The following is a 25,922-nucleotide window of genomic DNA, read 5'->3' as shown; positions in this document are numbered from 1 at the left end:
CCCAAATCTGTTGTATTTTTGTGTAAAATGCTTTAATTTCCTGTCTAAGGCCTTTAAGTTCTTGCAGCAATTGGTACTCTCTAGCCCAACTGGCTTGTTGGTACACCTGGGCCAAGAAGTTCCAAGCACCTTTAGCATTCTCATACTTTACCAAATTGATCACTACATTTGGCACCACATACTCTAGCAGCCACAAATTGATTTTAGCATTGTTGATTTCCCATTCTTTAAGTTTTATTCATAGTTGACCTCCCCAATCCTTGGTGGTGCTTTAGGACCATCAAGATAGCCCACAAGTCTCTTCCCTTTATCAAGGTTTTCATAAAATGAGCCTAAAAAGTATAGTTTGTCCCATCAAGTTTTACAGCAAACCACTTGAATAAGGTCACTTCTAACCATCCCTTCCAAAATAATAATAGAAACTTAACAAGCAAACAAGATCCTTAATCAACACATTCAAGGGCAAGCTAGTCAAAACAAAGCTTCCACCCCCCCCCCCCATTCTGCAGCACAAAAAAACCTGAAAATTCCAAATAGAGGTGATTTCTTGCAAAATCAACAGTTTCCTAACCAGGATAATCCAATAGGACCTTGAAACAAGCAGCCAAGGCCCTTAATCAACTAATTTAAAGGTGTAACTAGCCCAAAGCAAGCCGCTGCCCCTTATTCTAATTTACAAAGATCCTCAAAGCTCCAAATATATGTCATTTCTTCATAAAGCAACAATTCTAACAGCTTTTTATATTAAAACTCTAATAGAAACAAATTAGGGACTCAAAAGAGATCCAAATCCACCAAAGAAATTTCAGTTCACTGTTTTGAGAAAATCACAAGAAAATTTGAAACTTGCTCCCCGAAACTCCAAACAACCTGGGATTTGTTTCTAAAATCCTATTTTCTAATTATCTTTCAACCCATAAAAATACTTCAAAATCTGCCCAAGTCAACGAGTCATCCATCTACATGGTGATGTCAGCTTCTCTTTCAGTGTTTTGACTGTTGGACAGCTTCAAGATGCTACAATGTTCCTCTTCTAACTAAAAAATCCTCTCCAAACTGACACTGATACCCTATAAATGCATACACGAGCCAAACTTCATACAAAATGACATTGAAACATGCAAAAAATTCAGCACGTTTCTTAGAACAGATCCTTGCAAATAGTAACTTTTTCATTCAAAGCTTTGGTCCAAAAGTGAAACTAGAAAAGTTGCCACCACAACAAAATAAATAACACCAAGTATCAAATTGAGCTTTAAGACACCCTCATCTAGGGCTGCACAACGAGCCGAGCTATTTCGAGCTCAGCTCGGGCTCCACTCATTTAAATCCATCTCGGACTCGTCCGAGTAAGTAAACGAGCCGAGCTTGATCAGGCATTCAGGCTTGATTAAGCTTGATTAGCCCGATTAAGCTCGTCTAATTGTGTCATATGGCGACTAATTTTAGGATATGTATTATTTTTGTTGACTTGTCATCATAACCTTCTTTTAGCTAAGTGGGTAACGTGCATACCGTGTATGCGTGAGGTCTTGGGTTCAAATCCCGCCCTCTATGCAATTAATTTTTTTTAAAATGTAAGTTAATGCATCTCGAGCCAAGCCGAGCCAGACTCGAGCCGAGTTTGTACACAACTTTTCAAGCTCGGCTCAATTCGAGCCGAGCTTTTTGAGCCCGAGCCCGGCTCGTGTGCACCCCTACCCTTGTCTATGTTTTAATAAAATCTTCTCCTTTGCTTAGAAAAAGAAAAAAAGAAAAAGGTTTTAAGATCAAACCTGGATGGACTGCTGGGTGGATGCTGGGGAGATCAACGGAATGAGCAGCTTCACGCCATCAGATTTAACAAACAAAGATCTCACCCATGGTTCCCTCAGCAGTGTCGCCAAACAACTAACTGCTGTAGGAACACCACGACTAGGATGTGAAGGATTCTTCAACTGCAAGAAGCATCTCAGTAAGACCACAACACACACATACACATGACAAGAACACATGCATGCAACGGCACACACATCAAGAACTTACTGCAAAGTATAAAGGTATGGCTAACCATTCAAATATGCAAACACACACGTGCTTGCACTAGGCTATATTTTATTTGCCGGAAATTTTCAAATACACACTTAAGGTATTGGCGATAATAAAAAACACACCTAAGTTTTGGATATTGTTAAAAACACACCTAAATTTATACTCCATTAATTAAAAACACAATTCTGTTGAATTAACCATGGTTATCATTAAATCTAGTTGAGTTAATAGGTTAAAATGACTAAAATGCCCTGAAAACATTTTTTCTCCTTACATTGAATTTACCACATTCTTCTTTCCCACCCACCTGTTCATCTCATCTTCTAGCGTTAGAGTTGCCTTCAGCAGGAGATGACTTCTCATTCCATCGCCCATCAAACTGTTATTCAAAAGTGAAAAAAATGCATCCCTCATATGGGCCATAACCCCTAACTGGGTATTGGGATTTGCTGATGCTCACTTAGGAGTGGGAATAGCATGATGGGGGTGGATAAAAACTGTGGTGACCTTGCTGAGATGAGTAAAGATGAGTTAGAGGCTTCCTTGGTTTCACTGCAAGCATGATGGGGAAAAGGGCAGCCATATTCTTTGTGACATTTGCTTCGAGGGCTTCCAAAGGGATTATAGGTGTAGATTGTTATAATTTGTAAGCATAGGTTCCATTCACAATATGTTGATTTCTGGCGGTTGAAGGCATCAATTTGTCCAATCTGCTGGAGGGAGCATCAACCTTAAGTCAATCAAGGTTTTGGAAGGCGGAGGCAGTCCTTTGAGTGGGGCTGATGAATTGGGGATTACTTAGCCTATTGTAGTTGAAAGTGCAATGAACATTGATCCATCAATATTGCTTGCTGGCCTTTCCATGGTTCTAAATGTAACAGCTGGTGAAATGGTTTCTGACATGAATTCTTAAAAATAATAAAAGTTCTTTCTGTGTAAAAAGGTAATTTTACTATGCATTTAACGGCACACTTGAGGGAAAGAAAGCCATGGACCTTTTTAATTAACCATGAAACTAGTTAGGTGTGTTTTTAACAATATTTAAAACTTGGATGCATTTTTAATTATTGCCAAAACTTTAGCTGTGTTTGAAAATTTCCCTTTATTTGCATTGCATGTGAACTGTGAGTACAAGTCTAACTTGTTTTGGTGTAACCATCATGTAAACAAGAGAAAGCAACCTTGATTTCTTATATTCAAGGTTAAGGTAGGATGCTTCAAAGAATAGCGTTTATGAAAAATCACAGCTTTCTATATTGAAATCCTGAACAGAAAGGACTACCTGAGAACAAAGCCATTCTACTAAGCCCTTCAGTACATCATCAATAGATGTAATCTTCTTCTTTGAGTTGGAGGCTTCTCCATTTGGAAGAGTTCCATCAGCTTTTGGCCGAGCACTAATAACAAGCAGCAGTATCAAACAGTTATACTCATCAAACGTCATGTACTCCACAATGCAAAATTCATAAGAAATGCATATACCTCACTATCAAAGCCAATATTTTACAGCTTTTCTCCTGCATGAACCAATTACCTTCCCAAAGCAACCTGAAAGTGTGAAGACAACGTCAGGAGAAATTTTTTCTCAGGTTCTGTGTTATTCTATATTCTTATTCTTTTCCTTTCCTCATTTAGTCACTGTTTTGCAGCCATATATGCATAATAGGAAATTGAGAAATATAACATAATAAAGGTAAATTTCCACTATCATAATCTACAAAGGTACCAGATCAAATAATTGCTACTGAGATATAGAAACAATTGTTTATCATGTAACTTTAAGAAGCCAATTACAAAAAGAAAAACACAACAAATTCAATTAGAGAGCCCTCAGAAATTGCAAAACCATGAGCATTTTAAATAAACAAGGAAAAGCAGAATATGAGACTAACATTCCAGATCCTAGTAACATGCAATGGCCAAAGCAGAGTTTCAGTAAGGCAAGCTATTATCAAATTTATCTTATATATATCATAATACTCGGAAATAAAAAGCATTGAAAAGCATATCAAACAAAGTTTGTAAATTTTAAAAAAGGTACAAAAAGGTAAGAGTCAAGAAATTTGCATATAACAGGGAGAAAGGCTCCTGATAATGGATATGGATCAGTATTAACTATTAAGGAATCAAAAGATTAAAGTATGCACTCTTACTATGAAAAGGAAAAGGAACATATAACTTTTGAAAAGCAAGAAAAGAAAATATTTTATTCAAATAGCATCAACTGAAGATGCACATAATATCTGAATAGAGTTGGCTCATCGAGAAAATCTCTGAATGTGACCAAGACTGATAATCTTATCCAAAAGTCAAACAGAGAAACCATGGCTAGCTCAAGGACAGAGATATTTCCTTATGAGCCATCACTCAACGTGAAGCCACTATGGCCAGATAAATCATTAAAATAGCCTGCAAGGAATCTTCATGGGAAATCTAAGAACCCAAACATAATTGAACAGGAATCAAAAGAAAGGATCATAGAGGAAAAGGGGACAATATAACTCATGCAACTGATGAATGGAACAAATACTAGCAATGTGAAACCATATGCCTGAAGGCTTTTGTAGGTCAGTGGTTTTCTATATTTGATCGAGGCCAACCATGAAAAATAATTAGCATCAAGGTTGGTCTCAGACCCCATATTCCAACAACAGGAAAGGTCATAATTGGACCACCTTTTTTACATGAGAAGCAGGGAAGTACAAGAGCTGGCTAAGAATGGGTGGCTCAGAACAATATGTGAGGGATAAGGATGCAAATCAACATTTGTGACTCGGGAAGAATGAAATCAATGAGGGTTGGTCCTCAATGAGAACTTGAGTAAGGAGTAGATCCTTGTGGGGGTTTTCTAGAGCAAAATTTGGAAGTTAGAACCCCTTTATTTGGTATAACTACTTAAGCCGGATGAGAGGAAACCTTCGCATCCGATTTTTATTGGGGGGGGGGATCCTATAGGAACCTATCCCAATTTTTCTTTTGCTAGGCCCATAGCTAAAAAACCTACTTTCTTATGATTACGAGGTTCATTCAAATATGAAATCCAATCCCGGAAATACAGAAGACTGGAAAGGAGGTTATAGCAATCAAAAACCCCAGATCCAGAAAGTCTTTCCTCAGGTGAAGGTTCCAATAAATTGCAAGCCTATTGTGAAGGTGGAAGGAGCTAATAGGACCATACATGTTATCTTAGGGAAGGGATGGGAGAAGCTTGATATGCTTGATAAATAGGTACTAAGGGGCCACACAAAAAGTAAACAGAACAACCCATGCATGCATGCGTGAGTGAACAATATATGCCAAAATTTCCTCATGCCATTATACAAGAAGTGATACATGCCCAGATAAGCCCATGGAGTGTTACGCTGCCAGGACAGCGACCGTAAGTACTGCAGGCAGAGCAAGACTGGCTAGGTCTCTGATCCTGGGTGTGGTTTCTCCATGTAAATATAAAAAAAAAAGGCCTCTAGCATTTTGTGCTGACAGTAGTACGAAAATAAGGGTTTCCTATTGAAAGAAAAAAGGTGGGACCGATCTTTGGGTTGGGGGAAGGGGTGGGGGAGGGGGCAAGGGAATGAGTACATTGCAAGAACTTGTCTCTTCAAACTGCAGCTGGGTCAACAAAACATATATTAAATCTAAAAAACTACAAAAAAACGACATTAAACTTCTAATAGGAAATTCAATGGCAAAAAAATCCAAAAAAAAAGGATATGATGATTCTGAATAGTATTTCCACACACACACACACACACACACACACACACACACACACATATATATATATTGAACTTTCAAAGATGAAAAGAGAAAATAACAACCTCTCTCTCTCTCTCTCTCTCTCTCTCTCTCTCTCTCTCTCTCTCTCTCTCTCTCTCTCTCACACACACACACACACACACACATATAGAAAAGCAGAGTTAGAAAAGTTGTATAAACTTAACTTAAGAAAGGTCCATAAGGATCTTCATTTGCAAGGGATGCATCATGGAATAACCTGGCACGCTTTGGGTTCGCTACAAATGTAAATGCAACACATAAAAATAAGATTAATCAGAGAACTAATGAAACTCTATCTATGTTAAACTAAAAAAGCCCAAGTTACCTGTAAGCATCTCATCAATAAGAGCAAGTACATATTCCACAGTTTCAACCTTGGATATATCCCGCAAAATGCTTACAAAGACACGAACATAGGCTGGCCCATCCTGTGTCAATTGTCATTTATGTCATTAACTGTAATAGATGATTGGATAATTTTTCTATGTATGCAGGCTGACTCATTAATCACTATGTGCACATCAAAACGTATAAGTACTTTGTAACAAAATTAAGGACATAGTCCAAGAACCAGAATACAAAGTGCAACTTATAAATAAGAAATTAAGTGGTAGAAAAAGTATATTGAAAAAGAAATTACATGCTTCTTTTATAACATGACTGGCATTGATATTTCCATAATCAAAACGTACTCCTAGCATGAATACAACCAACTGTATGCAGTACCATAATAATGAGAAGAAACAACCAGAATAGCTATGAATTAGAAGCATAAAAAAGTACCTATCAATTTCATACCAAGGATCCAGACAAGGTACAACTTGAGAAAAAAGGAACTATCAAGTTTCGGAAATCAAGATCTACTTTACAGACACAAGATAATAATGAAAAAGGGCCAAAGAGATAATTAAAAATTGGTAACATAAGAACACAAAACCAACATCATCCAGAAGCTGTGCACGGTAGCTTTCAGATCTGTTATCATAACGCCTGAGTAGCTGAAGGCATGTCCCAGTGATCAGCTTGGTTGTCATGTAAGTTTCCCATGGAATGTCCCTCTTAAGAACCTTAAGAAAGCACAAAAGGATCTGAGTTAGAAGAAGAATAGGTACAGATTCACACATCACAGTAAAATCTTTAGGATGAATCTGCTGTCTAAAATGAATTAGATACAAGTATGGGGCATCACTTATCTATTTTGATACTAAGATCCGGTAACCTTATTGATCTATTCAGAAAATGAAATTTGAAAAATGTATGCATCACTTAGCAACATGTGACAAAATCAAGTCAGTCAATAAAAATTAATTGCCATGTCCATGTTGCCTAAGAAGTACATCCATATCCCCATTCTTTTCCCCTTGTCATTCATTCCTCTGAATCATATGCAGACACTCATCTGGATACAACTTTTTTTAATTAGACACCATGCATTTTAAGATGATGCAAGGTATCAGCAAGTTAGATAGATGACAGCACAAACCATCCTGCGCAGTTGATTTCCCTCTCCACGTATGGTTCCGGTGCACGCATGTGCCTTTAGTGTTTACTGTTCTTGCTAAACAAAAGGCTTCTACAATCTAATAAGCATACACCATACTGATACAGACATAATTACTCCAGAATAAAAACCAAAAATATGATTGTTATATATAGAAAAAGTGGTAGTTGCCTACCACTTTTCTACACTACTGCGAGCAAATGGATGTTTTGGGTTGTTTTTTGCAAATCCAACCTCACAGAAGCATGGTTGATTTGCTAAGAAACGACATTTAGATCATGTTTTTCGACAAAAAATATGATTTATTAAGCCTTCAATATTTATGAAAATCGTAAACTGTCGATTTTGAAACCTTACAAAAACCTACCTGCATAAAATCAAGCATGTAGAACATATCTGCACAGTTAGATGTAAGAAAAACATGGAAGAAACCTTCAAAAGCCCAATAGGCTGGCGGCAGGCCAAAAAAGTGATAGGCGGCTACCACCTACTACTACTACACACACACACACACACACACACACACACACACACACACACACACACACACACACACACACACACACACACACACACACACACACACTAGTACAAAACCCATGCATTTGCTTGGGAAAGTAAAAGAAAATACAAGAGTTGTAATATTGAATTCTTACTAATAACAGGAAACCTAATTTTTTTAAATCATGCATGACAGAACCAAAATCCAGAACAGCAAGGATTTGCCTAAGACTTGAGAACAACTATGGCGATGTGTGTGGCACACGAATTGGTGGATGGACTCCGGGTTGAGACCCAGGAGCAAATGAAGGCTCTTGATGAGAAAACGGGCCCGATGAAAGGAGAATTCAAGGCAAAAATTCAAAACTTAACTCACATGATGGAGACCCTCTTCAGTCGGGGGTACCGAGCTACCTTTGCAATCTAACACCTCAAGTTCCTCCAACGACAATGCTAACTAGCCCAGGTGATTGAAGTGAGGCAAACATGCCTCAAATTTCCAACATTTGGTGGAGAAGATCCCAAAAGTTGGATCTTCAAGGTAGAGCAATACTTCAAAATTACTCAAATCCCTGATCACGAAAAAGTGAAGTTGGCAACTATGCATTTGGAAGATGAAGCAATCCATTGGTTTAGATGGTATGAGTCATATGTGGGAACACCATGTTGGGAATCATTTGCTAAGGCCCTTACACTAAGGTTTTGGACGACCACACCTCTGATCATTCAAAGTACACCTCCTATCTTTAAGGCAATGGATGAAAATGAGCTCCTTAAGAAGACTTTCACTTTAACACCTAGGATAAGTTTGGTTTGCTGGGTTACATGTGATTTCAAATGAAATTTGATTTGGAATTATATGAATCAGAATCACACGAGGCTCTTTGTGATTCTGATTCTCATTTAAATGAGAAAGCAACTCTCATTTGTAAAGGAAAATGCGAGTCCATTTCTCACCACTTATTTTCTGATGTTTGTTTGGCCAATGCCAATGAGATTAATTCTCTCATTTGTATGAGAGTTCAAAAAATCTCATGAGACAACCAAACATGCCCTTAATGTAAAGATAGAAGAAAATATACATGTAGAAATATTGTTTAGTGGGTGCAAACAAGAGCACACTAGCCAAGTAATATGTAATGTAAAAGAGCATGCAGCCATCCATGTAACCATGACATGTATAAAACTATAGCAGAAAACAAGAAAGCCAAGGAAAAAGAAAGTGAAAAAGAAGAGGAAGAGGAGGCACTACCAAGCTCTTTCTCCAATGCCGGAAAAGAACATGCACTCACTTGCGAAGTCTTAGATCAAATCATTGATAGTGCAAATCTAGCCACATTCTTTGTTGGAAGATGCACACAATGTACAGATATGGACCAAGTCTTAGTCCATGTAGATTTGGCTTCATTTTTCAATGAGAAGGAAGCATGTGTGAGCACATCAACATTGGAATGGCTCACACCAGAAACAAAAAAAATTGAAGGGGCTATTAGGCATGAAGCATTTTATGCTGAAGATATGGCCAAATTGGGGCAAAACATCCAAGGCCTATATTCTGTGAAAGGAGATCACAAAATAAAGTGGAGTACAAATTGAGTAAAATGAATGTTTACCCCTATGCTTTTCGTGGATTTTCACCTTGGAGGCAAGGTATGCATAAAGAGAAAGGGAATGTGACATTCCCAATTTTGAGGTGGATTGTGGCTAGTATACTAGTATAGTAGATACAGATCTTGTATAAGGAGTTGGATTTGAAGCTTTGCCTTGAGGACAAAGAAAATTCTAAGGGGTTTGGATTGTTACATACACAACCTTTGGAGGTCCAAATTGTAATTGGATTGGATCTTTATTTTAGGGTCTATGTCCCATATAAGGTCTATTGGAGATATTATGTTGTATTTTGGGTTTGGTTCTAGTATTTCAATCCAATGTTGTATGTATCATACGATACGAGATGAAACGTATCACCAGCAAGTGTGCAGAGGATTTAGTCTATGTTCATTCCAATATTCGATTGCTTTCGCGAACCAATGAGGAATACAGCTACTAATTGTTCTTTTAGTTATTCGACTATTTCTTAGTTTCTTCATTTAAATATGCAAGTATTTAACATTTTAAAATTAGGTTTATAATGCAGACAAGGATCATCCAAATTTTTTGATGTAACCCAGAGGAGTGTGACTTAGAGGGAGAGCATGATTTCAATATTATAAGCATGGTCTTATCTGAGTCGAGTCTTCCTTCTTACGATGAAGCGAAAAATTATTATGATCATTACCTCATTTTCATATACATTGTGTAGGATATACTTTTGGTATGTAATTATGCATTGTTTGCTTCTTTTATTAGTATAATTTATTTCTTTTCTACTTTACTTGTTTGATTGTTTTCATAATATATTTAGTTTGATTTAATTGTGGTGTTAGTTTTTATTGATGAAGAATAGAATTGTAGATTGTTATTTTGATTTATTACATGCATGATGAATTAATCTTTTTATTTCATTAGTGTTATTGTTAATTGTTAAAAATTATATATATACCCCCCTACACCCAAGTTTTTTTAAAGTGCTGCATCGCCGCACCCGCACCTATGTGACATAGGTTGTAAATGCATTCTGAGTCATTGATTTCTCACGTTTCGAAAAACATGCCTATGTGTCTTAAAGTCATCGTGTAAAGCATATTTCTTACTAAATAAATTATAAAAAACAAATATATGAGGTCTAATCGATGAGATGCTCAAGCATTAGAGAAGGAAAACTGTATGATCATCGTTGGTTGTAGATTTTGGACCTTCCTTTGTTTGGATGGTCCCCCTTCCCTATATATACATTTTTAGGTGTTTTACGTTAGATCTGAACCGTTAAATGTGCTTATCATTGCTTATTTACTAAGAAGCAAGATTTGTTCTAAATTGATTTGATGTAAAAATGTGAATATTTTATCATTAAATTTTAGTACAATATCAACCATTGATTTTGTTTACCTCTCTAAAATACACATCTGATCATAAAGATGCTTAATCCGAACATGTTTTCTATTGAATAAACAATGGTAAACACATCTAACAGTTCAGATCTAGCATAAAACACCTAAAAGTAAAACTACTGTTTTTCGAGGGTCCTAATGGTGAGGTGGTAGCACAATCCCCATCCATATATATATATATATATATATATATATATATATATATATATATATATATATATATATATATATATATATATAGAGAGAGAGAGAGAGAGAGAGAGAGAGAGCGCATTTGTCCATATAGTTGTCAAACTTATCAATCCAATAGATATGCAGATATGATTTTGTTTATTGACGTCTACCATCGAAACCTGAACAAAACCAGCATGCTTTAAAAAAGAAAAAAACAACTAAGTGCCAACCACAAACCAATTTACATCAGAAAACAACAATATTATCGAGTGATTTGACGAAAATGTCAGCATTCTGCTCGATATTTTTGAGAAACCAGATGACCTCATCTCAAATGCAAACGGAGGATGAATAAATAACAGAAATTGAAACACAACAAAGGTGGATTCCGCAAGTTCTGCAATATTATTCAACTAAATTTAGCTACTAAATTGGAAAAAAATGGAATTCTGCAACTTTTAAGCTTCAAATCGTGGTGCAAGCAGCAACTTTATTCTACCAATCAATTCAATTTGCAAAAAAAAAACAAAAAACCTATGCAAGGAAACGCAAACCCCTAGAAATCCCGTTGCGTTTGAAGAAAGAGAACCCGTTGCGGGTTTGCGATTCCTTACCTGCTCCGTCGTCAACTCGGCGCGATCCATGGTGATCGAAACCCCAACGAGCAGAGAAAATTCACGGCTTTGATGATGGATTCTAAAAGCCTAACTTCAAGCTACCGGTTTTCTCGATCTGGAGATCGATGAACGAACAAACGGAATCAATCATTGGGGAAAATTGCCGAGGATTTCTTCCACGAAATATAAGATGAACGCAAAATAAAATTAGGGGTTGGGGTTCCTTACCAGAGGAAAAGATGCAGATGATGGAGAAGAAAACAGACCTCCTGGAGAAAAGAAAAGAAAAGAAAAGAAAAAAGAGATGAAAAACAATGGCGGAAAACTTGCCTCGGATTTTCAAGTGGCTGTGTTGTATCGTAACATGTGATCTGAGCAGTATTTTTTTTGTTCCTTTTGTTTTACATTCTTAATTGTCTGCAGTGTTGTATTCTGAGTTTAGAAATGGTAGGTTGTTAATGTTGAAGCTATATATCAAGTCCATCCATGATCTGTAGCCATCTGTATTAAATAACAACGAACCGGTTCACCCCCTGAGTTGGCAATCCATTTACTCGGAACGAATCGCACGAATCCTCGGTGAATATCTTTTCAATCATTAACCGTGGGCGAGTAATTTACAAAAAGCAAAAATTATCAGCTATTTACGAAAAACTTTCTAGCATTTGCTGCCTTGTACTTTTATAATTTATGTTTCAAAAACATCATTTATTTTAGTGATTGGTTCCTCCAAACAGTAAGAGGGTGCCGAGTGCCAGCAGTCAAATTTTTTTTCTTTAGAATCTGACCTTACATGTATGATCTATGGCAGTAGGGTGGGGTGAGGGACAAGGTCTCCACCCCCGCCCCGCCTCAAGATTAGAACCTTCATCCCTGCCTCCATCCCCTGTTCAAACGGGGATGAGGCGGCACGGGGAAAAGTGGCAGGGACGGGGTGGGGCGGGGAAAAGTGTACGTCCATCCCGGAACGGGGATGGCTTTTAACTTTCGTCCCCACCTCCATCCCCGGTCCAAACGGGGTGAAGCAGGGCGGGGTGGGCCCCGCTTTCCCCTGGTCCACTGCCATCCCTAATCTACATGGTCTGTTTAATAGGAATAAGCTTTTGGATCATCTAATTATGTGAGCAAGTTGTTACAAGTCTTCAAAAATCACCAATTTAGAACTTTCATAAATTTAAAAGCTCATAAATCATATTTTTTCATTGAAAAAGCATGATCTAACCCTCAATTCTATGATGTGTGATTTGCCAAACCCAGTTTGAAACATCAGAAATCAGCATTGCCTACACCGTATGGACAATTAGAAGAAACCAAATTTCCATTTACTTAAAACGTTTTTCTAGTGAAACATTCAACCATCACTTTGAACTGAGGAGAAAAATAGCTTCCGCAACACCAGCTTGGCACAATCTTGGATGAGCTGGGCATCCGCTTCCTGCTCACTCTGGTTTCCAGTTCGCTGCATCATTTGGTAAACATGCTCATATCTGCCCCCAACAGAATTTCTATGTACCGAGCAGTGGCCTGATGAGACTCAAATTTACTTACTGTATACATGGGCAGAGTAATGAAATAACCTTCGTTGAGAACTCAGAGTTGATGGTGTTCCTAGGAACTAATTCTAGTTTTAGAGCTTTCTTGTACGTTTGATCAGCGTCAGAGTTCAACGACAGTGAGAGATCATTGTCAAAAGCAAGCCCCCCTACATCACTAAGGGTTACATTTGCCTTCATGTACCTTACAGTGCATACCTCAGTAGAAAACCAAGTTGCCAACGCTCAAAAAACACAAAAATCCAATAAAATATGAGAATTAGAGATAAACAGACACCAATACAATGAAAAAAAAAATAATAATCGCAATAAAATGAGGAGAAAGAGCTTACACGAGCTTAGGTAGCCCACCTATCACTACGAGGCGAATCTGACAGAGCTCACATAGGGCTTAAGACTCTAGGGATTCAGGTATGACAAAATGGACCCAATGAAGCTATGGATTTAAACCTAAAAGATGACTAATGGGTTCAGCCAGGTGAAGGCACCTAGGCTAGGAAGAACAACAATAATACTCTCATGGATAGTGTGGGCCTTTCGGACTTACCAATGCAAGGATCCAAATTTACTTGGTCCGACAAACATACCCCTCCAATATTTGCATAAATTGGATAGATTTTTTATTTCCTCGCCTATGCTGCAAGAGTTGCATGATATGTCGGCTTTCGCGGATCCTATATCCATGTCTGATCATGCTCCAATATCGTTATCGCGGGAAGTGATGGGAGATAATAGGAAGAAAAGGTTTTTGTATGGAGTTATGGTGGTTAAGGATCCCAAGCATCCTAAATCTTATCGATGAGTGGTGGGGATCGGCGCCAGCTTCGCGAAGATGGGTTGCTCAAAGATTGATTGCAAAACTTGCTTTTGTGTGAAACAAACTTATCGAGGGAAATAAAGAGAAAAATGCAGCAAAATTCAAGGAGTTAAATTAGTGGGAGGATCAATTGAGGTCTCTCCAATCAAGGGAGGAACTTGGTTGTGGTGTCTTGGAAGCCTTAGAATTGAAGCTTGTGCATGACGAGTTGGTTCAAAAAGTGAGTGAATGGCGAGTGCAGAAAAAGTATAAAATGGAGACAACGGACTAAGGCCCATTGGCTCCAATCGGAAGAGCTTAATATGAAATATTTTTGCATATGTGCTTCTATAAGGAGGAGAAAAAATAACTTTTTGTCTATGATTATTGATGGTCATCGATGTGAGGGCCCTAACATGCTTCATAAAACCACGGATTATTTCAAGAATCGCCTTTCCTCACATGTCATGGCAAAGTAAGATGCCTCGCATATGGCCTTTACTTCTATTAATGATGTTGGTTGAACAAGCATCGAGGCAAATTTCAGCATTGATTGAGGAGGTTAATTAAGCGCTTGGTTTGGTCCCTACCGAATGATAAATCTTTGGGGTTTGATGGGTTCAGCATCGAAATTTTTTAGAGAAAATTAGGATTGTGTGAAAGGGGACCTAGTACGATTGATGAATAAATTTTATGTCAATGCTAAGGCAAAGAAACTTGGTAAATTTAGACCTATTTCTTTGGTCAGCTCAATCTTTAAGATCATTACAAAAACCTTGGCATCTAGATTGAAGTTGCATATCAGGCATCTTATTTCTCCATTGCAGAGAGTGCTTTTATTTCGGGAAGGAGATTAAAAGAAGCATGCGTTTTAGCACATGAATCTAGTCATTCCATCAAGCAATTAGGTACACCTTAATTCATTTTAAATCTTGATCTTGAAAAAGCGTTTGATTTACTTGATTGAATTTTTTTGATAAGTTGTTTGAAAATTATGAAATTTGGTGATAAGTGGATTTTTTGGGTTGATGGGTTGCTTCATGAAACATCCATTGCGGGGGGAACTTTCAAACCAAAGAGAGGCTTAAGGCAAGGGAACCCTCTCTCAAACTCCTTTGTTTTTTTTATAGTGGCTATAAAGACATTGCTAGTTGTGATCAATTCAGCGGAGGAAGCAGGTAAGTTTCATGGTTGACAAGTCTCCAACACTACTTCTTTAACACATTTGATTTTTGCAGATGACTTATTAATGTTTGGAGAGGCTACCGAGGAAAATATGTGAATGGGTGATTTTAAGGTGGTTTGGGGAAATCTCAGAGTTGAAAATGAATGGAGGTAAGAGCCATGTTTTTGTTCTTAATGATACTATTGCAAAGAAGGGCATCATTTATTTTTTACTTGATATTGGTTCTCTACTTTTGTCCTACTTAGGCCTTCCCTTTCATTTGGGGGTTTCTCGTGAAATGCATTGGAGTAAGGTGAAAGATCGTATTCGGGCGAGAACACAATCTTGTGCAGCACACCTTTTATCTAGGGCAGGCCGATCTCTACCATGGTTTTACATTTTTTAAAATGCAAAAAAAAAGTGGGAAAGAGGTTTGCAAGAATGTTTCAAAAATTTATTTGGGGAGGCAACTTGGAAGGAAATTTCAGACCCTTGTTGGGTTGGAAGGTAATCTCTAAGTTGGGTTGGGTTTACACAATCTCCACTGTTTTAATATGGCCCTCCTTGTAAAATGGTTGTGGTTGATTTGTAAAAAAGAAGGAAAGTTGTTTACAATATTTTTTAAAAAATATGAATTATCAGATTAGCCTTGGAACTAGACAACGAATCACAAATGGAATGGGGGGTCGGGTATTTGGAAGCGGTGGGTTGTGGTGGTGAATGAGTATTGTCAATTCCTAAGGGTATGTGTTGGTGATGGTAAGCATACTTTCTTCTGTCAGACCAAGTGGTGGGGTGAACGATCTCTTCAAGAGGAGTTTCTTGAATTATATCATGTTGCTCTAAGGAAATTTTGTAGGGTTCATAATGTTTGGACGCTTACTTCAAGCGAATGGGACATTGTTTTGAGAACAAACCCATCCAACGTAGCATTTAAGCAATGGACTGCCACTACAAGAATTCTGCAGATTAGCGATGGATGCTATCTGACGATAATCTATCGCTAATCCGTTTAGCGGTGGATTGGTGATGGCTTAGCAATGGATAGCATCTGTAGCAATTTCCTGATCGCTAATTAGTGACAGATCTAATTTGTCGCTACTTTCATTGCTATTTAACGATGGATTAGCGAATGTCATGATCCATCGTTAATTTATCACTAAATAAAGACTGATTTGGTTTTGCGATAGATACATATCCGTCGCTAATCTATCGCTAAAATTTAACGACGAATATGTATCCATCTCTAATATCCATCGTCAATTTAACGACGGATTAGCGATGGATTATATTTCATCGCAAAACATCGACTGATTCAGTTTTTGAGACAAATAGATTCAGTTTTTGAGACAGACAAATATTTGTCCCTAATCCGTCGCTAAATTGGTGACGGATATTAGTGACGGATAATATCCATCGCTAATTCGTCACAAATTTAAAAAAAAAAATTTGTTTGAATTATAAATATCGAGAAAAAAATTATCATTATACAATTTATATAACTCGTATATAAAAAATAAAGTACACATAAAAATATATATATACAAAGCAGATGAAACAAATTTAACACAAGTTATAAGTGAAACAATAAATTTAACAACCCACTATAAATCTCGTCAAGTTCTAATTAGTTACAAGTGAATATATACAAAGAGTTTCGTTTGAAATAAGTACGTAAAACAAATTCAACATATGAATATAATTCTCGCCAAGATTCAGAGCATCATCCTCTTCATTGTCTCGATCTGCCCCTTCATTCATGCCTCCATCAGCTCCTCTACGTTGATCATCTCCAGTATCCTACAAGAGAACTGAAATGTTAGTATTGATAAACAAAATATAATAAAATAAATTATATGCAATGCACCTAATCTAAGGCAATCAAAGTAACATGGTTGAATGACACATAGACTAGCAATAAAGCGAAAGACATTAACAGAATTCAGATGTGTTTTAAGGCTGACAAAAAAAATTCATAGTGATTCAATCATGCAGATATGTGTTCTAATGTTGTCAAAAAATGTCATAGTGACTCAAGCATGCATATATGGTTTATAAGGTTGTCAAATAAATGTGTTATGTATCACAATCATGCATATATGTGTTATAAGGCAGTCAAAAAACTTTCATAGTGATGAAATCATGCTTATATGTGTTCTAAGGTTGTAAAAAAACTTTTATAGTGATTCAATCATGCATATATGTGTTACAAGGCAGTCAAAAAAATTTATAGTGATGAAATCATGCTTATATGTGTTCTAAGGTTGTCAAAAAACTTTCATAGTGATTCAATCATGAATATATGTGTTCTAAGGTTGTCAAAAAACTTTCATAGTGATTTAATCATGCATACATGTATTCTAAGGTTGTCAAAAAACTTTTATAGTGATTCAATCATGCATATATATGTTATAAGGCAGTCAAAAAATTTTATAGTGATGAAATCATGCTTATATGTGTTCTAAGGTTGTCAAAAAAAAATTATAGTGATGAAATCATGCTTATATGTGTTCTAAGGGTGTCATAAAAATTTTATAGTGATTTAATCATGCATATATGTGTTGTAAGGTTGTCAAAAAAAATCATAGTGATTCAATCATGCATATATGTGTTCTAAGATTCTCATAAAAAATGTATAGTGATTCAATCATGCATATATGTGTTCTAAAGGTGTCAAAAAATTTCATAGTGATTCAATCATGCATATATGTATTCAATCATGCATATAATATCTTGAAATCTAATGACATAAAACAAATGACATGAAACTTTATATCTGACAGGCACCGGAGCTCATGTTGAATGCAGACGAAGTTCTCTCATCCCCAAAAAAAGTTGCACAACTCATTATGGACAAGGTTGAGAATGACTTCATGTAAAAAGTCATGCATTGTGTCCTAAAGAAGCTGACGAACACCATCCCAAGAAATAGCAGGGTCAATCGAACGGTAGGAGTTGATGCTGACAGGAAAACTCTAAGAGCCCTGGCTGTAGGAAGCAACGACTAGTGTGATGTTCATATTACTCCCAAACCCGAATACATGACTCTTTTGGGGTTCACCGGTTGCAGTCACTCATGCTGCAGGATCAAAAGGTGGATGCTGAGTGGAAACATCGTCATATCGTTCTACCATCTGTTGCTCGTATGACTCATACAAAATAATGATTACAGTATGAATTAATAATTAAGAATTACAATGTTTATGATAATATAATTCATGGTAACTTGTATATTATAATGTTTATTAATACAATAAATATATATCATTGTCGCTCTCGTCTTCTCTGATACGAATTTTCCCGTGCTCTTACGTTTATGTGTTTCAACAAACACATCCTTGTAAGGCACAATGCCTCTTTTTTCGGCTTTCTGCAAGGTTAAATGATAAAAAAAGTTAATTAAAAAGTATGCAGAAATACTTATAAATTTGATTATATATATATATATATATATATATATATATATTGATGAGTTGTCATTTTCTTCTGGTGGCTCTCAAAAGTCCTAGATTCACCTGTGTGTAGATGGGCGTCGGGCATCTTTGCTCGGTTTTGTGCAGCCTTTGCTGAGCGGTTTCGAAATTCATGACTTGCCCACTTGTCGCACATTGCATCTCAATAATCTTTCCTGGTAGTAGAAGGGTCATGGCCCTTTCACTACAGTGAATCATCTATCATACTAGTTGCTTTTATTACTGCAATTTTCATATTGTGCAGCATGTCGGCAAATCGACTGACAGTCACCTTCTGCCACACTAGCCTCGCATCCTCCTCCTCTTTCACAGTCGCGAAGCAATTCAAAACCTATAAATAATTTCAAAAAGTTAGTACACATGACTATAACAAAAAATTAAATATGAAACACATTAGCTATGATAAACGGTTGTATACCATGAATGAGAACCATAATCTATCTAACACCTCCTTCGGGTACTCTTTCTATTGAGTGACCAATCCTGAAAGATGCTGAACTAGTAACTTTCTAATTTCTCATATTACTTCTTGTGGCTCAAACCTCGTGTTGCACATGAATTGGTACACATTAACAATCGACTATTGATATACACTATTTATAAGATAAGTATTGAACAAGTGACAATGAAATACTTACGGTGACTTGTAATTCAAAATTTTCATGAGAAACATATTTATAATGTGATCGGTTGAGTGAAAAGCCTATGTCCAAAGACACAAGAATCTTTTCGGCATGAAACATTGCTAGGGCACTTTCAATAATATGGTGATGTTTTCTTTCTGTAAGGTCATTTTGTTGGGTTGTGTAAGGGCAAGATACTCTTACGATGATTTCATTATTTTCAAGATAAGTAATGAATTTCTTCGCAAAAGTACTTGCCTTCACCATCACACTGGAAATAAGGACATGCATAGAGAATTGATGACTAACATATAAAAATTTGTGAATATATTGAACACTTCATGTTTATGCTCCGTAAAATATATTCATGTATAATGGAAAAAACTATCAATAAAGGAAACATAATAACGACTACGAGAAGAAGAAGCATTGGGTGTTGGCCACCATACATCAAAATGCACAATTTGAAAAGGTTTTGAAGATCTTTCATTCAAAGAATGAAAAGAACTTACCCTCATCACTTGTAATATAGTTGGCAACTCAAGAATCAAGATATCATACCCCTTGGTCATTTTGCTTTAAATTGAGTCATGTAAGAGCAGCAAGTAGTAATTGCTTGTTCATTGAAAGTTGACTCTCTCCATTGTTTTATTTGTTACTTTGACCTCCAAATTGGTTATTGCCTTGATTTTTGTTTTGTGTTGTCCCTTATTATATACGGGGTCATCCTTGAACCAACAATTCACTTTGATATAACTTGGTTTCTTGCATATGAAGCAAGTAGGAATAGGGTGATGCCCTTGGGCAATAGTATTAGGGGGAATATTTGGTGTGGGCAGAATGCCTTGGCCTCTTTGATTGCCTCCACGACCACATCTTCTACCCCCTCTAAAATAGTCACCTCTTCCATGGCCTCATGAGACATTAGTGACCAAAACTTCTTGAGCATCATTAGAGGCATCATCATCAGTAGTAAGGGTCAACTCATAGTGTAATAATTTAGCTCTTAAATTCTCAAATGTGAGAAGCAAATTCGACTACTGCAAGATGGCAGAGAGGACTTGATAGTCAAGACCAAGACCATTAAGAGCCTGTTGAACCATATCCTTATTTGATATTTCATACCCCACAATTGCAAGTTGATTAATGATGTTCTTAGTCTTATTAAGATATTACATGACTGTCATGAAACCTTTCTTTAAATGTTGGAACTCCTTCAAAAACATTACGTTGGATTCTAAGATCTGAGAATCTAGTCCAAAGTTGAATAGTTGTGTAATCATCGAGCACCCCAATGAGTATTTCTTGTGATAAAGTGGAAATAATATAGGCAACCAATACTGAATCTCTCTTTATCCACAAAATAAAATCTAGATTTCTGACATGAACAAAAGAAATTAGAACCCCTTTATCACGTTTTTCCTCTTTGATAACATATTTTGGCAGAAGGGCAATGGACTCATCAAGGTGTTCAGAGAAATCTTGACTCCTAATAAAAGGAGCTATTTGCCTCTTCCAAGTCAGGAAATTGGAGTTATTCAATTTTTTCATAAACTATTTGGGGTAAGAAGGTAGAATATGAGGACAACGAAGAATTCAGATCCATGAATGAGAATGATAAGAAGAACAGTGGAAGCAAAAATATTTAGCATATCAAGTCAGTATCAAGCACAAAACTTAAAAGTTGTTGATATCTCTTAATAGGGGAGAGAGAGAGAGGAAAATACTCTTTGAGGGTAAAACAGTAATTAAAACACACATTTGATGATAACCTCGACAGAAGAAAACTATGGTCCTATGTCACAAGGACATGCCATCTTGGTTGTGTCCCTAGTGACACAAGCAAACATGCTGACTTGGACATTGACACACACAACATTAAAATATATTTTTTAGTATATTTTAATTTTATTTTAATAAAAACCCATTTTTAATGATAAATTATTCAAAATAGTTTTTTATTGATTAAAAAATTAAAATTTTTGCATGTCCTTATGTACCACTTTTGAAAAAAAATTATCTAACTTTCGATGCGAATCCAAAATTCGGAATCGTGTGTCATTGAGTCCCCAAATCATTATGACATAGCTCTAGTCTTTTTAATTGGCCATGAAAATATTTAGGTTTGTTGTTAACATTTTCTAAAACTTAGGTATGTTTTTTATTATTTCAAAAAAGTTAGGTGCATTTTTTAAAATCATATTATCCCATAATCTAAAAAAAATAACTTCCAAATAGTGTTATACTTATAGGGATAGTATTTGCTACCCTCATGGGTAAGGAATCCCTTAGTTGGAACCATTGTCACAGCTATCACCAATATTTTGAAGATATCGTCGATATTACTTTTTTAAAATTGTTAGTGTATGGTTATTTGGGGATTTTTCAAAAAAAGGGACACATATGTCGTTATTCATTTTTTAACAGGTTAGTTTTGGTATAAAATTTCTAACTTTTTGGTTTAGGGTTTACCTTTTAAGTCTTTTAAGTAACGTGAGGAGGTCTTTTGACCTTGACCCCCGATAATCTTGACACTCAGCCTGCGACAACAGGGAAAGAAAGAAGGAAGAGAAAGAAGAAGGAAAGGAAGCAAAGAAAGAAGGAAGGAAAGAAAGAGGAAAGGGAGAAAAGAAAGAAGAGAAAGGGGGGTTGTCGGTGACTCGATGGCTGCCCTACGAAAGGGAAAGAAAGAAGGAAAAAAAAGAAGGAAAGGAAGAAAAGAAATAAGGAAGGAAGGAAAGAAAGGTGAAGGGAAGGAAGGAAATAAAGAAAGGTGAAGGGAAGGAAGGAAAGAAAGAGCAAGGAAAAGAGGGTTGTTGTTGGTTGCCCCAACAAGGGAAGAAAGAAGGAAGAGAAGAAGGAAGGAAGGAAAGAAAGAGGAAGGGAAAGAAGAAAAGAAGGAATGTCGGTGGCTCCTTTGCTTTAGATGTATTTTTTTTCTTTTCTTTTTAATTTTTTGTTGTTTCATTTTTTAAATCCCGAGATTTTTTTGAGATTTATTGGAAAACCTATAATATCCAGATATTATACCTCACCGAGATATAGGCGATATTGATATTTGTGACTATGGTTGGGAGTCATTGGAGGAGGTTGTTTTGGCCAAATCTGACCTAATGAATGTGTTCAACATGGTCAAAGTAGTAGGATTCTACCCTTGGATCATGATTTTTTTATGTAAAAATATGTTTTTTGAGGTTTGAAATTTTGGTACATTGTAGGCCATTGATTTTTCAACCCTCGTAAGATCTGACATATACGTCAAAAGAACATGATCCAAAGGTCAATTTCTACTAAACTTAATATGTAGATCACATCTGGAGGGTCAAATGTGCACAAAACATGAAAAAATAAAAATGCTAAAATTTTTACCCCATACTTATACCATTATTCTTTACAAAAAAAACTAACATTTAAATACTATCATGTTTGGGGAATGGGATTCCCAACCACTTCCAGTTCCTACAACCAATATTCCTACTTACTCTAAGCCTAAGCGCTTCCAATAACTATGATTTAACCTAGTACTTGATGTGGTATTTAATTTACACTTACTCACATAGAGTTTCATATATGGTATGACACGTTTCTTCTATTATATTTGTTAATTATGGTTGTTTGCATCGTTGATTTATTTGCTAGTTCTTACATATAAACAGTCTGAAGTCTGCCAAATGTTGTAATTTTATTCTTTCGATGTGTTTTCTCTTAATTTTCTTATTTTGCATTCACGTAGTTTGTCTGATAATCTTTTTTTCCATTTTTTTAGATTCTTATCTTACAAGATAATACAATATAAATATTATATAATAAATAGGTTGATATGCGTTTGACAAAAGATTTAAACACTTGCAAAAACTAAACAAACTATCCATGAATATGACTAAGTTTACAACCATGACATCTTTGCTCTAAAACAGAGAATATGCCAATAGTGGAAGTCATTTGTTGACGTTGTGGAGTGAAACGTGATTGGATCTGTTGATTCATTCATGGAAGTTTTTGTTCTAGGAAAATGGATCTTTTGTGTTGTTCACTATTATCTTTTTGGGTATGCAGTGCACTTGAATTGAAGTTATATATTAGAAAATGAACTTGTCTTGAAAAGGCAAAAGGAAAATAAAAAGAAAAAGCATGCACCTAAACAGCAGAACGTAAGAAAAATGAAACTTTGTTTAAGCATTCAAGCACAACAGTCAGAAAACCGACAAACTATCCCAAGGAGATAGCAGAAGCAATCTTCAACCAGGAAAAAGAACAATGAAGCGAATAAAAATCCAAATCATGAGGGCAATTCAGTAAATAAGTTCATCGATTTCCACCAACAAAGCATCGCCGGAACCACAAATTCAACATTTCCCATTAGCCTAGGGTTTCCCTTCACCCCTTACATCCATCAATTTCAAAAAAAAAAACCATTCAATTCCACCGGTATACATTATTTTCCAACAGAACAAGAAACCGAAAACCCCAACCACAAGATGCAATTTCGCGCATGTGCCCGTGCGCATGAGAGAGAGAGAGAGAGGCATCAGAATCCCATCAAGGAGAAGAAGAAAGGCCATAACCCTAACCCTAACCCTAACCGAGAAGAGAAAGAAGGATCGGGGGACGATCCTCCTCTGCGTCTCAGATGCCGGTGCGCCAGGGCTTGGGCTCGAGGACGGCGACAACCATACCTTGGAGGCCGTGGTCGAGGAGGACCTGGCGGCCGAGCCTGGCATGCTTGCTGAGGATGCCGCGATGGGCATTCTTGCGGAGGGTGTAGCTCTCGTCGTAGCTGGACTGCGGCAGCCGATCGAACCACTCCTGGGTGACGTGCACCTCGCACTCGGCGGAGCAGGCGTCGAGATCCTCGTGGCCGTGCGACTCCGGGTCGACGAGGCCGAAGTTGGAGAGCGCCTTCAGGAGGCTCTGTCCCGACAGCCCCATCACCTCGTGCTTCCGCCCCTCCGGATCGATCGCGAAGATCTTCACGATCCGATCGGCCACCTTCCACGATGGCGAAGACGACGGCGAAGGCAACGACGACCAGGATTTGGAGAGGAGAAAGGAGGGGAGAGGGGGGAAGAGTTTGGATTAGAGCCTGCGGGCGCAGAGGGAGATTGCCATCGCTCTCTCTCAGTTCTCTCCTTCCTTCCCTTTTGTGTACTTCCGTGAGTAGCCGGGTTTTTGTAAATAGCTCATACCTCGGGTACCATTTGTAAATACCCGATAAGTTGGCGTCTTGAAGAGTGAATCACTGAAAGCATGCCAAATTATCATTTATTTACATGCCAGAACTAAACTTTCAGTTATTACACCTAGCTGCTTATGTTTTCCCAACTGTTCCGGAAACAGTTTTGACTTGTCTTTTTTGCAAACCCTGATTAGTCGCTCACAAAAAGCTTCACATACAAGGGTATCAATGGGTCGGATCTGGTTCTGACTCAGGTAGGGGTCCGAACCAGAAACTAACTTCGAGGTGTGGGTGCAGATACGGGTCTGGATCTAAGTTTGATCAGGTCCATTATAAGAAAAAACATACCCAGGTCGTGTAAGGATTACATGAACCAAACCCAGTCCATAATAAGACTCTTTTAACAACTACAAACACATAATAAATGAATTTTTTTTTTTTACAAAAACACAATTTTTGGCATCAATAGAAAACACATCTAAGTTTTAATATTGTTAAATGCACATATATATAAACATTTTTATGGTAAATAAAAAAAACTAAGGTTTACTTCCATCAAAGTTTTCGTCAAACGTGTATTATACTTTCCAAAGTTTAGATGCACTCTTTATTATTGATAAAATGTTAGATTATGTTATTGAATTTTTTTCATAAAATTTCCTTTTAAAGATGAATCAGTAACTTTATCCTATTTAACTTAACTTAGGTTAAAGATAAGTCAAGTTAAATTGACATAAGTGTTTTAGATTTAACGGAAATAAAATTTTAGGTGTGTTTTTAAATAATATAAAAAATTTAGGTATGTTTTTTTGTTATCACCTAGCACTTTAGCTATCGCAAGTAACCACAAACTCCTTTTGATAGATCCTCAAATCCTTAATGACATTTTCTTATCCATAGCATATTTTTAAATATATTTCTCGTCATAAAACAAAGCTTCTTAACTTCTTTAGTTTGAGATATTTGTAATTTCAAAAGTTACATGTTGACCCTAAGTCTTTCATGTAAAAAGATTTGCTCAAATCATGCTTTAATTTGTCAATCAAATATGTATCTTTACCAATAATTAACATCAAAGTAAAGGCATATGATAATGAAATTATCGTTGTAGTATTTTTTGGTATATAAACAATGATCTACCAATGATTTATGGCAGCTATACTCTACCATGAATGAGTCAAACTTATTATATCATTGCCTTGGTACTTGTTTCAGAGTTAATGAAAAAATCTTAAGTTAAGCCCTTTTTTAAAACCAAAATAGGTATATAAGTTGAAATATGGTCAAATTGACACAAACACTACAAGGCAAAGCTAGTGGTGAATGATTTCAAGCAAATGGAAGAAATTGGTTTCAATGAGATTTTCTCACCCACTATAAAGATGTCATCAATTAGTGTGGTGCTAAGTCTTGCTACAAGCCCAAATATAGAGTTGAAGCAACTAGATGCGGTGATTTGAACAAGAAGATCTGCATGGAGTATGAACAGACTCAAAGCTCCATGGCTTATATGAAGTGAACAACTATGCCATACGACATGATAAA

At 36.6% G+C, this 25,922-nt stretch overlaps 2 protein-coding genes across 2 annotated transcripts in view; both read right to left on the bottom strand.

Moving 5' to 3' along the window:
* Positions 1-11,968, bottom strand: part of LOC149840911 (putative V-type proton ATPase subunit H) — a 46,317-nt gene extending 34,349 nt beyond the window's left edge. The window contains exons 1-8 of the mRNA XM_090004587.1: positions 11,820-11,968; positions 11,589-11,706; positions 6,750-6,875; positions 6,134-6,236; positions 5,974-6,044; positions 3,514-3,581; positions 3,314-3,428; positions 1,776-1,937 (exon numbers count right to left, since the gene is read on the bottom strand). Coding sequence (XP_089860713.1) covers positions 1,776-1,937; positions 3,314-3,428; positions 3,514-3,581; positions 5,974-6,044; positions 6,134-6,236; positions 6,750-6,875; positions 11,589-11,618 — 675 coding nt within the window. The 5' untranslated portion in view covers positions 11,619-11,706; positions 11,820-11,968. The remainder of the gene's footprint in view (positions 1-1,775; positions 1,938-3,313; positions 3,429-3,513; positions 3,582-5,973; positions 6,045-6,133; positions 6,237-6,749; positions 6,876-11,588; positions 11,707-11,819) is intronic.
* An 11,504-nt stretch (positions 11,969-23,472) lies between these two features.
* LOC149840910 (uncharacterized) lies at positions 23,473-24,301 on the bottom strand. Its single transcript, XM_090004586.1, has one exon. It carries the CDS (start codon positions 24,128-24,130, stop codon positions 23,828-23,830), a length of 303 nt encoding a protein of 100 aa, XP_089860712.1. The 5' UTR covers positions 24,131-24,301; the 3' UTR covers positions 23,473-23,827.
* Between the last annotated feature and the right edge of the window lie 1,621 nt (positions 24,302-25,922).

This window comes from Nuphar pumila, chromosome 4, assembly GCF_984573655.1.
Source record: "Nuphar pumila chromosome 4, dmNupPumi1.hap1.1, whole genome shotgun sequence".
Classification (NCBI taxonomy): domain Eukaryota; kingdom Viridiplantae; phylum Streptophyta; class Magnoliopsida; order Nymphaeales; family Nymphaeaceae; genus Nuphar; species Nuphar pumila.
Note: the sequence above shows the minus strand (reverse complement) of the source record. Positions and strands in the feature narration are given on the sequence as shown.